The sequence below is a fragment of the Ictidomys tridecemlineatus genome, chromosome 12, assembly GCF_052094955.1.
Source record: "Ictidomys tridecemlineatus isolate mIctTri1 chromosome 12, mIctTri1.hap1, whole genome shotgun sequence".
NCBI lineage: Eukaryota > Metazoa > Chordata > Mammalia > Rodentia > Sciuridae > Ictidomys > Ictidomys tridecemlineatus.
In genome coordinates this window covers 114,249,686-114,269,213 of record NC_135488.1, presented here as the reverse complement: position 1 = coordinate 114,269,213, position 19,528 = coordinate 114,249,686, and the positions used below count along the sequence as shown (strand labels likewise).

Genomic DNA, 19,528 nt, shown 5'->3' with positions numbered 1-19,528 from the left:
AGAAGCCTGGGGGGCATGTGATGAGAGGAGGCTCTGCCCCTCCTTCAAGAAAACCCACAGGCCGCGTCTTGAGCTGCAGGGAGCAGGTCTTCTCAAGTCTGGGGAGCTCTCCACTACGGAAGCTGGGAGGCCCGTTTGTAGTGACTGCTACTGTTCCAGATAGTAACAGGTCATCGCCAGCTTTGAGGCGTTTTTCCTTCTGCCTGTTTTAGCCACGTCCTCACCTATTGATGGTAGGTCCCACACTCACTTAGAGCTGGGTGCTTGGACTGGAAAGCACTGTGGACCACCACAAAGAGGCTGTGAGGCACCTGGCGCACAGCCAGCGCAGGAAGCACTCCCGGGCCCTGGCTGCAGTGACATCCATCCCTGCTGCTCAGAGGACCAGGACCTGCTCCTCGCAGCATGGAGAAGAGACTTCTCCAACTGACATGCACTGCTTTATTTGGCAAGCTACCATGCGGGAGACGCCTTTCCTGAACTCAGGGAATTTTCTTTAAAAGGCCTGAGAACAATTGTGATGGCTTCTTAGCTTTGAGGAAGCACATTCACTCTGACATTGACATAGACTATAACTACTCCGGGAATACTTTTTTGTCTTAACACTTGGATCTCATTGAGGATTTCTATGAGTTCTCCACAAGAAAATGCAGAGGTATCATCTTTTTCTTGGAAACCAGTTGAATGTGTCATATTCTAACAAAACGATGATGTAAAGTTGTAAACATTTACATCAAGTTCAAAACCAGATGTACCTGGCAGTAAGAAATAAAAGTTTAATTTCTTTTAAAATAAGCATTCACATTATTAAAATAGTAATGACTTTCATCTTTATATCAAGAGGAATGTTTTGGGCCTAGGAGAGGAACAGCTCCCAGCTTTGGGGAGGTTCTAAGGCAACCCCCCAGAGGCTGGTGACCGGCTCTGCTGTTCTGTGCTCTGACTTCTCAGTGCAAGTCTCCCAGCTGCAAGCAGCTGATCAAAGGCACTCTTGTCAACTGTGAAAGTTCACAGAAAGGCTTGTCAGTGAGACTCACTGGCCCCAGTGCTGGCAGCACTTCTCAGGACATGGAGGCTGCCCAGGGAGGCCTTGGTGTTGGTGGGTCAATGTGAGAAGAGCCGAGATCTCTTATGGCTTCAGCAAAAGCTGCTGTTGTTCCATCCAGCCCCTTGACACTGCCACCATTTCTTACTGCAGGAGGTTCTGGGCCGGCAGGTTTCTCATTTGTCAACTGGGAACATTGGAAGGCTCTTCTGGCCTCGTGGCTGGGATTGTCTATCTTCTGCACAGGGAGGAAGGGTGTAAGGCCCTGTGTGGGTTAGCCAGGCTACCTGCCAGAGTGGAGCTAGACGGCAGGTACCCTGAGACCCTGTCCAGGTGGCTGGACACCCACTCCCAACACAGAAGGCAGTTCTGTGCACCAGCAGGGTGAGGCCTCAGTGGCAGTGGGAACTGTGTGATCTCAGACTGTCAAAGAGCCTCCAGACTATCTCTTGGAGAGGGAAGCTGGGGCCCAGAGAAGGAAAGTGAGGAGCTCTGCCATCCCAGCCTAGTGAAAGAGCTGGGGTGGAGACGCCTCCAGCACCACGGAGGCTGAGAAAGGCCTGAAGTCCAGGCCCTAACCCCAGACTCAAATGCAGCTGGGGTGCTGCACTTTGGCTCTTCTGGGAGCCAGTTAGAGGTGCAGAATCTCAGGCCCCACTAGGCCTACAGAAACAGATCTGTACTTCAGCCACATCCCATGGGGTTCATTGCTCATGAAAATCCAGATGCACTGAGTGGACGAGCCTCCTCTGGAGACTAGCCGGAGGACTGAGGGCACACCTTGGTGATGTTCCAAGAGGAATCCTCAAGCTCCAAGAGAACCCTACAGACAAGTCTCCACCTATGGCTGGGTACCTGCACAGCTGATGCCCTGGCCAACAAGTGAAGTTGAAAAGTCAGTTTGGAAAAGTCCAGGAAGAGCTAGGTTTTGCAGGAGTTCGGCTGAGCCCTGGTGGGGAGTGATTCTCACACAGCCCAGGGTCTATGGAGCCATGGTCACACCCCTGCACGGCTGGCCTCAGCGGCAATACTCCCGCTCTATGCTGGCCATCAGCTCCTCCTCCGCGTAGTCATAGGAAATGGTTGATTGCCTCTCAGGCCTCTTGTGGCTGCTGCTTGGGGCTCTGCAAGCAGAAGACCAGACACAGACAAGATGTTACCTTCAAAGTGTGTCTCTATCAGTGACCACATTGGCCCCAAGGTGTACCCTGAAACCCAAGCTGAAAACCCCTGCCCAGGGACCTCTGGATCCTTCTTCCCCGACACCCTGATGTGGTCAGCCTTGCCTGCTTCTCTGTCTTCATCATTCCCTTGACACCCACTGAGACCTCAGGCTGAGCAGGAAGCCAGTGCCTGCAGAGTTGCAGAGAGAGTGGGGTACAGAAGGAGCCCATCTCAGCGTGGCCACCTTGGGCCTGTCGTTCGCACCCTGAGCACCCTCTTTTTTTTTTTCTTCTTGAAAACAGAGCTTGTTCATAAATTTATTCTGAGGCTTAAAAATCATAATGTGTGGACAGAGTGACGGGGTCTCACCCATGGTCAGCCCTCCATCAGGGAGTCTAGAAGCTCCATGTCCATTTGCCAACTCACTTCCTGTGCCTGTACCCTTGGCATATCAAGGGGACTGCTACCAGGTCAGGGTGGCTGTCCAGGGTCCTGCCACTCGTTGAGCAATCAGGCAGAGTGACTGAGATGGGACCTGAACAGGGCTCCCCTTCCTGCAGCCTGAGCTCAGAGAAGGGCCCTCTGGCCTGGAGCCTGCCCTCCACCCGGCCCTGGCTCCCAGGCTTCCCAGACTTTGGACATCTGAGTGGCACTAGCTGTGTCTTCAGTGCTTCCCACAGCTGTGTCGCCTTGTGCAGATGGCCTTGTGCCCACCCATGGTGCCCTGGTAGGACCTGTGGCTGGGCTGGGAGTTGCTACCAGGAGTTGCTGCCTTTGAGGGGGTGGGGCCCAGGTCTGCAGCTGCCCACAGGGTCAGGGTGAGAGGCCAGAGGTGCCTGCAGCTAGTTGTGGGATGGTGACCACTCCCGCCTCCTGTCACTTCAGCTAGAGAAGGCTCTGCCACTTGCCAGTCAGGTAGCTAAGGCACTTCCCCATTCCTGGCCTCAGATTCCCCACTTGTGAGCTCTGTCAGGCCCACCTGATGCTTTTGGCCAACACTTATTCGGGGAGCAGCCTCCAGGGCCCCATCTGGTTCTCTCAGAACTCAGGACAAGAACCAGACCTGGGGCAGTCACTTGGTTACCACCCGGTGCAGTCCCCGGACTTCACAGGCAGGGTGAGCTCTGACAGCGGGCTCCACCTACATACGGACCCCTCTCACCCCTCATACGGACACGGCACACGCTAAGTGCACAGCTGGCTATGGCACTGCATTTATTAAGCACCTACCATGTGCAAACACTCTGCAAACAGCACGTGCTGCTGTTGTTAAAATGTGGATCTCAGTAAATGTTCCTTCTGCCTTGGAGACACAGTGGGAAGGCAGATCCCAGCTGCTCTGACAGACTTAGACTAGTGGTTCCTCTTCCCTTCTCAACTGACCCTTGGGGTGGACAAGATGGCACCTGTTGTGTCTGGCACAGAGGTAGGCGGGCGCTTGGGATGTACTGAACAGGAGTAGCTGCCTGCAGGGTTCCCTGCCTCGCAAGGTCCCAGCAAAGCCTGGTACAGAGGACAGATGCGGTCATTGCACTTCCTGTCCCACCCCCTCCTGAGGTCCTCTCTACTGAGGAATATGCCTGAGATGCCCAGACACCGTCCAGGGCAAGCTGGGGACTGTCCTTCAGGAATCCTGGGGCACCACTCTGGGCCTAGGGCATCCCAGCGGGACTTGAAGCCTTCTGGGCCCATGTAGCCCAGCCCTCTACACTCAGAGGTGTGAAGGGCGAAGCCTGAGGACAGGCGCCCAAAGTCACAGGGACCTGGTTGCAGACTCCCCTCACTCTGTCCTTTCCCACTGGGCACCCCAACACTCTTATAAGTGGGACCCCAGGAAGGAAGGGGGAGGAGAGGCAGGAAGTGACACAGGAAGCTGACAGAATGGCCGCGGGCTGGGATCGGCAACAGAGTTGGGCTGTGCCAGGCCTTTGAGGAGCCAGGGCTCCCGGTGTGCCAGCCACACCCACCATGCCACGGGCTACTGGCCTGGAGCTCGGCGGGAGCTCGGCCAGCGGAGGGGGCAGTGTTGTCCACTCTTTCCCCAACCCCTGCCACTATGGGAGTGGGGCACGCTGTTAAGAGGAAGAGCCGGTCCTGAGTCGATTCCTGGGACGTCATCCCCCCAGGGAGTCAAGAAGGGCCTTCATTTAAATTATTAAATTCTTTTTTTTTTTTTTTTAAGAGAGAGTGAGAGACAGAGGGGGACAGAGAGAGAGAGAGAGAGAGAATTTTAACATTTATTTATTTTTTTCTTAGTTCTTGGCGGACACAACATCTTTATTGGTATGTGGTGCTGCTGAGGATCGAACCCGGGCCGCACGCATGCTAGGCGAGCGCGCTACCGCTTGAGCCACATCCCCAGCCCCCATTTAAATTATTATTAATCCGTTTTTCTTCAGCAGGGACTCCTAAAGTCATACTCTATTTTTAAATAAGATATTTTAGTTGTCGATGGACACAGTGCATTTATTTTTTAAGAATATTTATTTTTTAATTGTAATTGGTTGGACACAATACCTTTATTTTATTTTTTTATTTTTATGTGGTGCTGAGGACTGAACCCAGAGCCTCACTCGGCCAGGAGAGTGCTCAACCACTGAGCCACCATCTCAGCCCAAAGTCACACACTTTTTAAAAAAGAAAAAGACCTTTCCAGGGAGAAAGGAGTCTTCCCCAAAGGAGAGAGCACCCCCCGCCCCCGGAGAACAAACCTATCATAAGTGGATGCTACATGAAGTGAGGCGAGGCCAGGGACATTCATACTGGTCTCTTGGGTCTAGAATTTTCTAAAATTTACTAGGCTTCTGACCATGGTGCATTGTGCCTTGGGGCACTCATCAGGGATACTGGGAAGAGTCACTCTCCCTCTCCAGCACCTGTGTCCACTGGCCTAGGGCCTGCCTTGCAGGCAGGCACCTGCAGAAAGAGCGCACTGCACTGGCAGGTACAGGCAGAGCCTGGAGACTCCTAGCCCTCCACACCCTCCTCCCTGACTCCCGGCCAGGCCAGCCCTGCAGGAACAGCTCAGGGGAGCAGCAGCTTCTCCGGCACACTGCCCCAGCTCCGTTGCTTCCGTGGGTCCCCCTCCCTTGGGAAAGAGTGCCCACATCACAGAGGATGGCCAGGACTCCGGTGGAGGCCCACACACCCAGACTCACCTTCAACATTCCTTTCAACCCACATCTCCAAAGCCCCAGCTCACCTGCGCCATGAGGGTCAGGGACAGATCTGTATCTCCCTGCCTGCCTGAGGCCTACAAGGCAGAGGGGACAAGGTGGGGTCACAGGTAATAGAGATGGGGCCTGGCTGGGGCTTGCTGAAGGAGGAGATGCCCTCATGTGAAGAGGAGGGGGTGGGATTTGAGAAGGAAGTATCTGAACTGGACTTTGAAAGCTTTTTTACTTTGATAATTTGTTTTGGAAAATTTTAAGTATACAGATTCAACAATTGGGTAAAATGAGAGCAAAGTTGCTCTGTTTACTTTATCACATTAACTATCTACTTCATCTGATTTTTCTAACACATCCCCAAATCAGCTACACTGGGCTGGGCTCACGGCTCAGGGTAGAGCGCTTGCCTGGCATGTGTGAGGCACTGGGTTCGATTCTGAGCACCACATATAAATAAATAAATAAAACTGAGGTTCATCAACATCTAAAAAATATATATTTAAAAAAATGAGCTGCACTGAGGGCCACAGCTCTCCACGCTGCTGGAGGGGTGGTGGGGGGGGGTCACCTGAGAGTAGACAGACAGGCCTGGTCTCTGGGGAACTTTAAAGAAGAAAAGACTGGGGACCAAGAAGAAAGCAGGGCACAGGAGGGATCTGGGGTGGCTGGAGCCAACAGAATTAGAAGCTTCTGGAGCAGACATGCCCCTACCCACCCCCCATTCCACACTTACTCAGAGGTAGGGCTGTCCTCTGGGTGGTCTTCAGCCTGAGGTTCTGGGGACACCTTGAGAAAGACAAAGAAATAGGTGTCAGAAGGTTGACAACAGTGCAGCTGCTGCATGCTCTGGCTTCGTGACAGGCAGTGGTCACCACATTCCACCCAGAACACTTAAACATCAGAGCTGGAGAGACTCCAGGCGGCAGAGACCCATCTGCCCATTTCCCAGGTGAGAAGGCCCAGGCTTCGAAAGGGGAGTGACAAAGAGCAAATGGCAGAGCCGTGGCAGACTCCCTGCCTAGCATGAGAGCACCCCTCGTACCGCCAGAAGTTGATGGCCACTGTCACTAGCAGGAGGGCACCTGTCTTCACCTCCAGGGGTCACATTAGTTCCTGGTTTTGAGAATTGTTTAGTTTCACCTGCAGCAAAGTATGTATGCTATTTCATCAATTAAAATATGAATTTATTTTTAAAAGAACTATGAACAATAAATTTAAAATTTATAAATTACCCAGCCTAAGGAATTTTGTGATAGTATTTTGTTGTTGTTGTTATAGCATCTTGAACTTAAGACACTGGAAAAGGAAAAAACAATCCTCAAAGGCAGGAAGAGAGGAGAAGGCCACAGATAAGAAACCAAGAACCAATCAATCAATCAATCAGAAACCAAGACTCAGATGGCAGCAACACGGGGCCACGCTAGAATAGCTCCAAAAAAATGTAAAAGAAAGTTATTTTGAACTCAAAATTGTAATTCTGAATCCTCATCTAGTGTTAGAGCAGACTAAACACAATTTTCAGACGTACACTCAGAGTTTATCTTTGGCTACCCTTTCTGGGCAACAAATATTTATATCAGATTTTAAAAAAGGACTCATAGAAGACCAGAGCTCCGTGAGCTTGAGGGACTTAACCCAGGAACACAGGGACATGGGACAGGGGAACACCAGGCTCTGTGCTGGAGCCCTGGAGAGCACCCTGTGCCTGTCAGAAGTTTCCACAACCCCAACTGAGTGGCCGGAACAGCTGACTGTGATGGCCCAAGGGCCCTTGTGAAAGAGGAGGCACTTCGTCTGCATGTTGCAGAGAGTGGACCCACAGGGACAGCAATGGGCCCAACACAGAGAACCATCAGACAGAGACAGGGAGTCGCAGTGGTTGGTTCTCCTATCAGAATTCAACACCGAGGCAAGCACACACCTGAAGTCAAGCCTTCTTGTTACAGGATCACCCCCCGTGGTCAGCGGTGAAGAAGGGCCTGTGGGGCTCACAAGGACAGTCACCCTGGGTCTTTCACTTTCCTCTCCCCTTCCTTCCAGGCCTGGCCGGCTCAGTTCAGTCCTCGGAGCTGCCACCTTCCTCCCTGTTGGCCTGGCCAGGGGCCCTCTCGGACTCTGCTCATCATGCTGGTTTGCAAACTGCGAGGGGACCCTGGAAGGCAAGGAGGGTAGGAAGGACCCCCAGCCCTAAGCCAGGGGCTGTCAGAGAAGACGCTGAGCTGTCTCCTGCCACCTTTCTGAAAACAGCGATCCATCCCACACCGCAGCGCTGAGCACCAGTCATAGGAACCCGCTTGCTCTGCAGACTTTGGGAGCTTCTCAGGGGTTGGTTTTTCTTTGAACAGTTGAAAAAGATAAGCTCTTCTCCCCGGTATCCTGGCGCCTACTCCCATGTGGCCAAGAGAGGCCAGTTCAGGGCTTCTGCCCTGCAGGAAGCTGCTTAGGTTCTCAAATTCTCTCCCATTCTCAGACACTGGGAACCACACAGATCAATCATTCATCAGGTATTCGGTCAGCCTTCCTAGTCTACCCAGGGCTACATCAGCACTTTGGGGACATGGGCTCTGTACCCTCAAGGGAGGGGCAATCTCACTAGATAAGTATGTCCTAAACATCCAGCACAGCAAGATATCTGAGACCAAAGACATCCTGTGCACCAGGAGAGGATGGTGCAGGATGGTTGTCAAAAGACTTGATTTGAAAAAGAAACAGACTCAGTTCTCCTCCTTTTCCTCCTCATTATTGGGCTCAAGGACACTCTCTCACTGAGCTATATCCCAGCCCTTTTTATTTATTTATTTGCTTGTTTAATTTATAATGCTGATTGCTGTCTCTGTTTTTTTAAAACACCTTTATTTCATTTATTTATTTTTATGTGGTGCTGGGGATCTAACCCAATGCCTCATGCATGCTAGGCAAGAGCTCTACCACTCAGCCACAGCCACCGCCCTTTTTTTACTTTTTGAGACACAGTCTAGCTAAATTGCTGGCAATTTTCTTAACTTTTCCAAGCATTGACTTTCTCGTGTATAAAACAAATTTATTGTGAAATATCATGAAGTGATTGCAACAGTGCCTGGTAGTTGAGAATTTCTCAATAAATACTAGCTGTGACTATTTCTATTACTATCATCAGACCAATGCTATGTCCTCTGCTGTTCTCTATTATTAACCCGTTAACATTAGTTAATCTTCTCCAGCAAAAACAGCCATTCTCCCAAGTTTATAGATTTAGAAGTACACAATAAATACTAAGCATTCCCTGAACTAAGTTGAATGACTAGTTGTTAACTAGTTAAGATCTTTGGTTTAAAATCTATATTAGCACTTGGCAGAGTGAAAATAGTATAACAGAGAGTAGGATTCAAACCCCAGTTTTGCCATTTAATAAGGATGTGCCTTTGGATGAATTGTGAGGCTCCCTGGTCTCCCTCTGCATAGTGGGGAGGTGCCTCGGGAGTGCTGCGAGATGGCAGATAAGGGGTGCAGAGAACACCTTTACTACAATAGCATCACTCAGTGATCAGGGAGCGTGGCACTGTCCTAACTCACCATTACCTAACCTACACTAGCCTCAGAGGCAGCCTTGCTGACACACTGTGTACTGAGTACACCCTGTGTACTTGGTCTTCAAGGCTGGGGAGAGGGTCCAGGGTGACACATCCTTCCCTGGGAAACCAGTGCTGCTGTGGCTCTTGGGAAGTGGCAATGGCAGTCCAGGATAGCAAGCCACGCATCGGTGTGTCCTGCTGAGGTAGGCCTGGCGGGGCTGGCCAGAAACATTTGCACTTGCCCACCTGGTGGAAGTGGATAGCACAGCACTGGCCCAGGGGCCATGGATGACCATGGCTGCTGGTGGCTGGTGAGCATTCCCATGGGGGACAGCCCACATTCACCACAGTCATTCACACACTTGTGCCTGTCGGGGAGAGCACAGAGGGAAGGGAGGATCGATCCTGAGCCAGCAGGGAATTCCTAAAGGAAGAGGAACAGGGAGTGTGAGCCAGTAGTGAAGGCCAGAGACAAGTCCCAGCAAATCACTCAATTGCACCTGCCCCCACGTACAGCCCCCATGCACACCCCTCCTAAAGCAGCCCAGTCCAGCCCTTCTCGAGGCAACTCAGACTAGACTATTGAAAAGTTCTTTAATGTTCTTTCTAAACTTTATTATGACGAATATACATAATCTAAAATTTACTATCTCAACCACTTTTAAATGCACAGTTCAGTGTCCTTAAGTACATTCATGTTGTTGGGCAACCACTGCCACCACAAATCCACGGAACTTTTCTTTTCATAACTGAAACTCTACCCATTAAACCCTACCCCCTCCCCATCCCAGCCCTGGGGAACCACCAGCTAGCTACCTTGTCTCCTGTGAATCTGACCACTCCCATTTCCTCCCCATGCGGGGAGTGTATGGTTTGTCCTCCAGTGAAGGGTTTATTTCATGGAGCACAAGATCCTCAAGGTTTGTGTCACATGTTAAAGTGTATGATGGCATTTCCTTTGTTTATTTATTTATTTTTATACTGGGGATTGAACCCAGGGACACTTAACCACTAGCCACATCCCAGCCCTTTTTAATACTCTCTTTAGAGACAGAGTCTCACTGAGTTGCTTAGGGCTTCACTAAGTTGCCAAGGTTAGCTTTAAACTCAAGAGCCTCCTACCTCAGCCTCCTGAGCCTCTGGGATTACAGGTGGGCCATGGCACCTAGCTTGGAATGTCCTTCTTAAAGCTGAATTAGATTTCATCGTATGCATAACTTGCACTTTGCTCGTCCATCCTTCCATTGACGGACATTTGGGTTGCTCCTACCCACGTTGTACCTATTGTGGCAATGCCACTACCAATGTGTGTACGAGGGCTCTGTGAGTACTTAGGGTATGAATGAGGTTCCTTTCTAGGCAAGCAGCCATCTCCCAGCCCTGTGAAGCCCCTTCCTTACATCAAAACCCAGCCACTGGGCTTGGCTCTATTCTCAGAGGCAACATAGAAACAATGAAGCCATTTTAGCCAATCATGCTGGGGCCATTGTTTATGAAGTCCTCCAACTTGGAACTTGTTCCCCCTGGTCAGTGTCAGCTGGAGCCAGCTTTTGCTGTCACCTGGATGGCTGCTTTTCCTCTCATCAGGATTTTGTAAGGATTTTGACACATAGTTTCTGCAGTCAGGCAATTGACTGGGTGAAAGAGCCCAGGATTTGGAGTTGCGTAGGAATCACCATCTGGCCCTGGCTGGTCTCTCCTTTTCTCAGCGCCATAAGATGTTCTGGACACTGCTAATGGGAAGTCACCCAGATCTCCAGGCAGCCACAGCAGTGGAATCCATCATATGTGAGAACTGCAGCCCTGGAGCTGGCTACACATGAAAGTCACACTCTCTCTTTTGCGGTTTTTCTGATGACAGCCTGGTTGCATCCGTACCATTTTCACCAGTTTCTCTCCGTCTGCCATTTGGTATGTGGCCCTTTCAACCAGTTTGTTTAAGCCTTGAACTTGACTTTCTCAGATGGGAAATGCATTTGCTCCCTCCCAGAACTCAGAGCTTGCTGAAACAAGGGGGAGGGGACGACACAGCCCCAGGCCCAGAGCAGACACAGGCACCTGCCATCAGCCGGCTGCCGGTGCCCTCTGGGTCAGACACACACCTGGATGGGGCTGATGCTGGGCTGGGCTGGGCTGGGCTGGGCTGTGGGAACTGGGCTGAGCTCAGAGTGTGCTTGGGAGACTTCGCCTTGTGGGTAGGGAAATGCGTGTCACCCCTCCTAGGGGGGCTTTGGAGAAACCAAACCCAACAAGCAGCAGCACATGTGAGAAGGAACTGAATATAATGATCTCCAAAGGTCTTCTTGAGTCTTACAAGTAGAGTTTTGTTTTGTGAAAATAAAGTTTTAGAAGTTGCCTTTTAAGAAATCCCCTGCATATTTTATTTACCAAAACATATTATAACCTGCTTCCTCTATTGAAAATTCTCATCTTAATTATTATTATTTGTAGTAATGGGAATTGAACCCAGGAGTGCTCTCTACCAATGAGCTACATCCCTAGTCTTTTTAATCTTATTTTGAAAGAGAGTCTAAGTGGCTACGGCTGTCCTCAAATTTGCCACCCTCCTGCCTCAGTCTCGGAGTTGCTGGGACTACAGAGTGACACAGTGCCCAGCTAACTTGTAACAGCTTTGTAGGTATATATGATCACATTGCGTAATTGACAAGCACAAACTGCGATGATTGAAGAACACAGGCTGGTAGGTAAGTTTTGACGTGAGCTCCAATATACATCCACCAAACTGCCCACACAACCAAGGGGCTAAGCAACCTCATGGCCTCCCAAATTTTCCCTGCACTCCTCTTCAGTGCTTCCTTCCTTCCCTGTCCCCCACCCCAGGCGACCCCTGATCTGCTTGGCCACTGGAGACTGGTGTCCACTTTACACACATCCAGGTAAGGGAACCTTGCCTCCTGCACCCGTGTGGCTGGCTTTCACCCCGCGTAGTGATGGTGAGGTCCAGCATGCGGCCAGCCTGTCAAGAGCAGTCCATTCCCTTTCATCCCATTTTATGGATGTGTTTCCACCTTCCTTAAAAATCATCTTTCTTTGAAGCCATGATTTGGGTTTTTATCTTTGCTTTTTCAACGTAAGTAGAGAGGAGGGTACCACGGACTTCCTGGTACCCCGTCGCCCAGCTGCCACCATTCGCGCTCTTGCCCGCTGGGCTCCGGGCCTGGCACCAGGGGGCACTGTTCTCCCGGCGCCGCGGTCGGTTCGCTCCTGGCGCAAAGCTGCGGGGGCTTCGCGGGGGCAGAGGCGGGCGCGCAGGTTGGCTGTGCGTGGAGCGCTGAGCAGGCTTGCTCCAAGAGGCTCCGGAGAAATGGCCCTGGAGGGGAATGGCTCGGGTCCACCGGTGAGGGGTTTCCAAAGCCACTAGAGAGGCCGAGAGCGTGGGGCTGGAAGAAAACAGCTCCGCCTCGCCGCGCTGGACGCCCTGGCGCCATGTAAGCGCGTCCACACGCCGCCGCACAAAATGTCCCCGCTCCCCCCACCGCCCTGCGACGTCTAGGAGGACCTCACTAGACTTCTAGAGGCTTGTCCGTGCTGGCAGGGGAAGGACTGCGGTCACCTGATGTCCAGACCCCAGGCATCCTCCCACTGGCCTAGCCAGTGTGGGTGTGGTGACAGATGCCACATCCTTGTTCCTGGTTTGAGCCCTAGTGGTGCCTGGGGACTGAATGTTCTCTCAGGCCCCCTGGGCTGTCGTCCGCTCAAATGATTACCAGGTGGAGAACTAACCAGGTCCTGGGTACTCTACCTGGGAGGCAGAGTTCAATGGGAAATTGCTTTGGTGGCCTCAGGCTGGCCACCTTCCTTCCTGGGTAATGAGCTCATGGCATTTAGGAGTCATAGAACCTCTGTTCTGTCCAAACCACAGTTCTGACCTTTCTCATCAGAGTCAGGGGCATCTGATCCCCACAGGGACCCAAAGGTCCTTTGCTGCAAACCCTGGGCGGTACCTCCCCAGGCACGCTGACTCCAGCACTGTCCCTCCTCTCTGGCAACAGTCCTCAGTAGACTCCACCAAGGCGATGCAGCAGGGATGCGCTCCTGAGCCTGCAGAGAAGCACCTCCAGTCCTACTGCAGCTGCATCCTGCACTTGAAGGTGGTCTGTGCCTGTCCCACCTCCAGGCAACATTTCTAGTGTTTTAAAAAACCCAGAAGGGTGCAGTTCCTCTTGGGGGAAAATATGCCTCATCAATATCCCAGCACTCAGCACTGAGGGAGATTCACCGCCAGAAAGACTTAAGCGGCTCCTATACTGCACACCATGGCCAAGTTCACAGCCTCCCTGGGCCCCAGTCCCTCTTGTGAGACAGAGTTGGGGAGGGAATACCAGCTCTGTTCAACAAGATGACATATATAAAGTGCTGTCTCTTGGAACATCCTTAAGGAATAGTGACCACTGGAGGATACTTCTCCACACCTTCCTCCCTCTCTCTCTCCTTCCCTCCTCCTTTTTTTTTTTTTTTTTTTTTTTGTACTGGGGATTGAACCCAGGGTCACTCGACCACTGAGCCACATCCCTAGCCTATTTTTTTTAAATTTTACTTAGAGCCAGGGTCTCACTGAGTTGTTTAGTGCCTCACCATTGCTGAGGCTAGCTTTGAACTCTCGATCCTCCTGTCTCAGCCTCCAGAGGAGCTGGGGTTACAGGTGTGTGTCACCTGGTGGTGCTCTTTTATTCTTCTGCCTTTGCCCCCACACGCACACACACACAACCAGCGACCCAGTCTCATGAAAGTTCCCAAGTAAATGAATGACACCTAGAGACCCAGTGTGCTAAATGAACAACTATGAATCTTCACAACTTTTAGTAGAAATGGTACGATCCCAAAGCATACACACGTGGTGAATGAGTAAGCTGCTGAAACTGACATTTGAGGATAGGATGAGAGCAAGAGTTTCTTGATAAACAAAGTCTTGCTGGAGTAAAAGTGACAGAATTAAAAAATACTAGGGATTAATGGATTTTTTAAATGATACACTCTGAAACAACAGGAAGCCATTAGCATCATTGTTGTAAGTAGAATCATTCAAAGTGTTAGATCTGCTTTTCCTCTTAAACATCTGGAGAAAAATGGAAAAGACATGAACATTTTGGGTGGAGAATATTCATCTAACAGACTGAAGCCTGGCAGACAGGTTTAAACTCAGACTCCCTGTCTATTGGCTGTGTGACTTTGGATGAGTTTCTAATCTCTCTGGGCCAAAATGGCTTCATCTATAAAAGGGAGAAAGTGATATCTATTTCAAAAGGCTGTTACAGATAAAGGAAATGAGATGATGAATTTTTATACACTGAATACAGACCTTAACACAAAGTATGAGCCTAACACATTTCTTTTTCTCTCTCCTTTCAGTACACACAGTATTTGCAACAAAGCTAAATTATTTTGGGAGCATCTCTCCAGCGAGCAGGCACTAACACTTAAAGCTACACCCAGGGAAATGTTTTCTCTAGCTGATCCACATCAATACCAGAATTTATGGAACTAGACTGGACAACACGGATGTTCTTGCTATTTGTTAAACTGTCTCATGTGTTATATTTTAATGAACACAGCAGAATAAAAGCTAAGCAATTAACTGTATACTTCAAAATAGCTAGTAGAAAGAATTTTAAATGTCCCCAACACAAACACAGACTGTCACAGGTTTACCTGTGTCCAAGGACTGTTAATCCTGTATCTTCTCATGAGATCCTAAATTTCCTGGTCATGGAGATTTGTAGTGTGACCCAAATGGAGAGCTTTAGGTGTGTGTGTTACATCAAATCTGTTCATAACGCTTCCTAGGCTTACAAACAGAGTGAATATCCTCGGATCTAGTATCTTATTATCAAGTGTATGGTTCTCATATAAAGAAGAGTTTAATGGACAGAGACTTCTACCCAACATAATGGGTAACTTAATTCATGAGGCTGAAAATCTCCGTGTTTGGAGAGTTTATTTATTTTTTATTTTTTGCAGTGCTGGGGGCTTAAACCAGAGCCTTGTGCTTATGGTAGGCAAGCATTCTACCACTTAGTACACCCCAAGTCTCAGTTTTTTAAATTATTGATTTACTTCTAAAAATTATTTGTTAAAATTCCCAGTTTTAGATACATAGTGACAATATTTCATTCATATCCAGCAACCACTATATCAGAAAGCCACCAGGAACTAGGATGTGAGCCAAAAGAAGAGGTCACCTGCCCAGCTAAGGTAACTGCCATGATGGCGGTGACTGCAGCCACGACTGTCCAGGCCATGGAGGAACTGGCCTTAAATCAGAAGCTTGTCCTTCTACGAAACCCATCGGGCCCTGACATTGCTTCTCCTTCCCAACTGCAGCAGCTCAGAGAGGCGGGGTCTGGCGAGGGAGAGCTGGAGGATACAGAGAAAGGTGGGTGGTGGGGTGGCTGACCACGGCCAGGAGCGACAGCTACAGAAGCCGGCGGAAGGAAGGGCAGAAAGTCAACACCAGGCAGACGTCCCAGGTGCCACAGCCGTCTGGGCAGGAAATGGGTGTGGGAATGACTGGTTCTAGTCTCTGCTCTTCCATAACTGGACGCTTTTGTCAAGCTACATAACTGCTCTGTGCCTCTGTTTCCTCTTTCTCATATGTAGAAATGGACAACAGTTAGGGTGGATGGAGGAGGGATGGGGAGAGGATGGTTAGTGGGCACAGGGGTGCAGCTAGACAGGAGGAGTAACTTTTTTCAGGGGGGGTGGGTACTGGGGATTGAACTCAGGGCACTTGATCACTGAGCCACATTCTAGCCCTATTTTTTATTTTATTGAGAGACAGGGTCTCACTAAGTTGTAGTACCTCGCTTTTGCTGAGGCTGGCTTTGAACTTGCCATCCTCCTGCCTCAGCCTCCAGAGCCTCTGGAATTATAGGCATGCACATCAGGAGGAATAACTTCCAATGTTCTACAGCACAGCAGAATAAAAACTAAACAATTAACCATATACTTCAAAATAGCTAGTAGAAAGAATTTTAAATGTCCCCAACACAATTAAGAGATATTTATCTGATGTGGTAGATATGCTGATTACCTTGATCTATTATATATTCTACACATGTACTGAAATATCACACCATACCCTATAAATATGTACAATTACTATACACTAATTAAAAATAAAAATATATTTAAAATATGGAATGAAGGTGGAAAGAGTTAATACACCTCTGAGACCCAAGTGCTCATTAAAATACATATGATATTCAGAATGATTGAGGGATACACTTAATCAGTTTCTACAGCATTCTAGTCAACAGTGGTTACAATTAGTAGAAGTGGGTGTTTAAGAGGTGAATTACCACTTAGTCCTGATGTTCTCTGATGGAGAACACCTCTGCCCTCCTAAATGTCAGACCTTAGGAACTTAAAGGCTTTCTTCCTGCAAAAACCAACATTGCTATTTAGGCCCACAGTCAAGCAAGCCTTTTCTCTGTTCTCTGGGTCATTCTTTCAAATGTTCTGAAGAAGAAAGACCAGCTTCTCTGAGGGGTTTCAAACCCCTTCTCGTCAATCTCCCAATTCTCTCCCCGCTCAGTGGTGTTTTAGTAACCCAGAGTCTTGTCAACGGCGCGGCTGCTGAGACGACCAATCCAAAGTGCCATCCACAGAACACAGAGGTGTGAACCCAGCCCGCCAGTGTGCGGCTGTGCCTGGAGCCATTGCATTTCGAGGACTCTCTGGACCTGAAAATAGTGAACTGGGCTCAAGGGTTCCCTTACAGCCCTGATAATGGAGGAGCCTAGGATTCACTCATTCATTCATTTATTCAAGAAACATTCATGGTCTATGGGATACCAATAAGGCACCCCTGGAATTATAACCCCACTGGGTGCCATCACCACCACCTGACTCTATCCCAAGCCTCTCACTGCTACTGCTTGGGTCCAGGACTCTGTCACCTGGAGACTGGAGTAGTTCCCCTTGCTGGTGGCACCCTGCCTTCCTCTCTCCAGTTCACCCCCCTCACACTACTGGTGTCTTCTTCCTACCACACAAAATGTCACCCCCTTACCCTTCAAAGTGCTGGACATGGTGGCATGCACCTGTAGTCCCAGGTATTCAGGGGCTGAGGCAGGAAAATCACAAATATGAGGACAGCCTCAGCAACTTAGCAAGACTGTCTCAAAAAAAAGGGGGGGGGCAGGATGTAGCTCAGTGATAGAGTGTCCCTGTGTTCAGTCCCTAGCACTAAAAAAAAAAAAAAAAAAAAAAGACACCTATAAATTTCAAGGTAAAGTTCAAAGCCCCTGACAGGATGCCCTTAGCACCACATGTCTGGGGCGTGGTGCACACGCAGAGACCTTTTTACCTTACACCCCACAGGACATGCCGGCCACCGCCACTTGTGCACAGGTCTCCTCCCAGAAATTTCTTTTTCTTTTGCTCACCAGGAAAATGTCTACAGACCCTCAGTTCAACTGGACTTTTGGGAATGCCTCATTGTTCCCTGGTGTGGACTTATCATACAGATCACTGGCCACACTGCATTCCTTCTTTTTATCTGGAGATCTTTCTCCTCTGGGACTTCAGACCTCTTTAGGACCAGCGGGGAGTGCATCTGTCTTCATCTCTGGCACCCTGAGCAAGGCCCTACCTGGTAGGTGCCCAAGGAGTTCCTGGGAGTACCTGGCCGTGAGCAGGCACTAGATACTCAGAGGGAAGATCCATTCTTGCAGTTTTCCCCCTCATTTCACCTCTGAAGTTTCCCAAGCATTTGAAAATAAACAGTGAAAAAATCACTTCCTTGCTATGTCAGAATCTTCCCCAGATCTCAACTGTTGGTTTGTTTTTTAGTGTTATATAACTGAATGCTGATGCAGTCTGAAAGGAATCTTGTTATATAATTCATCCTATTCTCTGAAGCTCACTTTTCCTTTTTAAAAGCCTTTAGCAGGGTGGCAGGGGATCTGAGCACCAAAGGCCTGTGTCACTGGATTGTCCCTCTCCCAACCTCCCTGAGGCCTTTTCAGGATTCACCTGCCTGAAGGCGCCCAGGGAGGCCTTCCTGGACCTGGGTGGCAGTTGTCCAGCCAGACCTGGGGACTCCAGGGAGGAGGGGGCTGCCTTTGGCGTCCTTCTCCAGCGGGGAGCTGCTGCTACGACCCGACCCGCTCATCAGCTCTGCTGGAGCAAAGACTGCCAAGCCAGAGCGCTGGTCGGTATTGTTTTTCTAACAGCAGGGCTGTTATTACAAGTGTTCTGGAAGGGAGAATAAGGAAGCTAAAAAGAGATTCCACAGCATCTTAAAAATAGCCAGTAATATGGGAATTGACTGACCAGCCAGCCAGGCAAAGATCCGGATGCGATGGACTCGGCAGGGCGGTTTTGAAGCACTGTTTGGCCAACTGTCCACCCACTTAGCACCTCCTCCCACAGATGGCCAGGGTGGATCCCTTGAGGAAAGGCCAGACTGCTGGCCAGTTCCCACCTGGGCTGCAAGGACCCTGCGCTTTGAAGGCGGGCACTCCAGCCCCAGAAGGAGAGCAAGTGCGCTCCAGGGAGGAAAGCCGGGGAGGGACTGGGCCAAGGGATGTCTGTCTATCCGTAAGACTGCTCCCAGCAAGACCTCCCCAAACTGGAGCCAGACCTGCACCCAGAGAGGCAGCAGAGTGTTAGGGGGGACTCGGTGGGGACGCGCGGGGAGCAGGCGGGCAGAGGCGTCGCGCCAGCGAGGGAGGCTGCCAGGGACGCGGCGACCGAGGCCCCGGTGCGGGGAGGCACACTGGGAGGGCGGGGCAGGCGCCGAGGCCTGCGGGCAGGGGATGGCCGGCTCCCACACTCACCGCGCTGCGGGCGCCCGCGGCAGGTCGGGGCCGGGCGGCGCCGCGCGGGACGGGCTCCTGGGGACCCCAGGCCGCCGACTCGGCCAGCAGCTGGTCCAGCAGGCGCAGGGTCTCCTCCCGGCCGTCGGGGGTCGCCGCGGGGCCGGGGTCTTGGCCGGCTGCCTCCTGCGCCGCCGTCGCGCCTGCCCCCAGGGCCTCGGCCGCCGTCGCCGTCGCCGCCCCGCCCTCCGGGGCTGCCTGGCCTGGCCGAGCCGGGTGACTGTCGGGGCTGCGCTGCAGCCTCAGGGTCCGGCCGCTCCTGCTGCTGCCGCTGCCCATGGCGCGCCAGCCGCCGGCCCCGAGCGCGAGCAGGCCCTGCGCGGGGGCGCGGCCTGGAGGGGGAGCGCGGCGGGGGCGCGGGGGAGGGACGCGGGCCGGGGAGTGCCCGCGACCAGCGGGGAGAGGCTGGGGACTGCGAGGCCAGCGCAGCGAGGGCACTGGGGAGGGGCGCGTCCCGAGGGCGTGGTTGCGACCCCGAGCCCGGCTGGAGGAGAACGGGGCCAGACGGGGAAGCCGCGCGGCCGCGGGGCGAGGACACTTTGGGGGAGGGCGGACACGGGGGTCGAGGACACCAGGGTAGGGCGCGAGCTTGGGTGGGGGGCGAGGACACGGGGGGGTGCGAGAACACTGGAGGGGGCGAGGACACAGGGGGATGGGGACATTGGAGGGGGGTGAGGACACGGGGTGGGGGGCGGGCATGGGTGAGGGGGAAAGGACTGGGGGGCGGGCATTGGGGGGGCGAGAACACCGGAGGGG

General features: G+C 51.4%; 1 protein-coding gene across 2 annotated transcripts; it reads right to left on the bottom strand.

Annotated features, from left to right (window-relative positions):
- Window positions 1-752: 752 nt before the first annotated feature.
- Window positions 753-19,314, bottom strand: LOC110598357 (cystin-1). 2 transcript variants are annotated; one of them, XM_078029676.1, is made up of 3 exons: window positions 18,734-19,214; window positions 6,113-6,165; window positions 753-2,169 (listed from the first exon to the last, which is right to left on the bottom strand). In XM_078029676.1, exons 1-3 carry the CDS (start codon window positions 19,049-19,051, stop codon window positions 2,064-2,066), a joined length of 477 nt encoding a protein of 158 aa, XP_077885802.1. In that variant the 5' UTR covers window positions 19,052-19,214; the 3' UTR covers window positions 753-2,063. The 2 variants fall into 2 exon arrangements, with proteins under 2 accessions (XP_077885802.1, XP_077885801.1); XM_078029675.1 differs by lacking the exon at window positions 753-2,169 and adding an exon at window positions 2,192-2,398 and having other exon boundaries at window positions 18,734-19,314.
- Between the last annotated feature and the right edge of the window lie 214 nt (window positions 19,315-19,528).

Bases quoted from the DNA above. Each gene is read 5' to 3' on its own strand.
- LOC110598357 (XM_078029675.1), bottom strand. From the start codon at position 19,051: ATGGGCAGCGGCAGCAGCAGGAGCGGCCGGACCCTGAGGCTGCAGCGC. The intron at 6,166-18,733 runs GTGAGTGTGGGA...GTCTTTCTCAAG, and splicing joins CCGCGGGCGCCCGCAGCGCG to GTGTCCCCAGAACCTCAGGC. The intron at 2,399-6,112 runs GTAAGTGTGGAA...GCAACTCTGCAG, and splicing joins GAGGACAGCCCTACCTCTGA to GCACTGGCTTCCTGCTCAGC.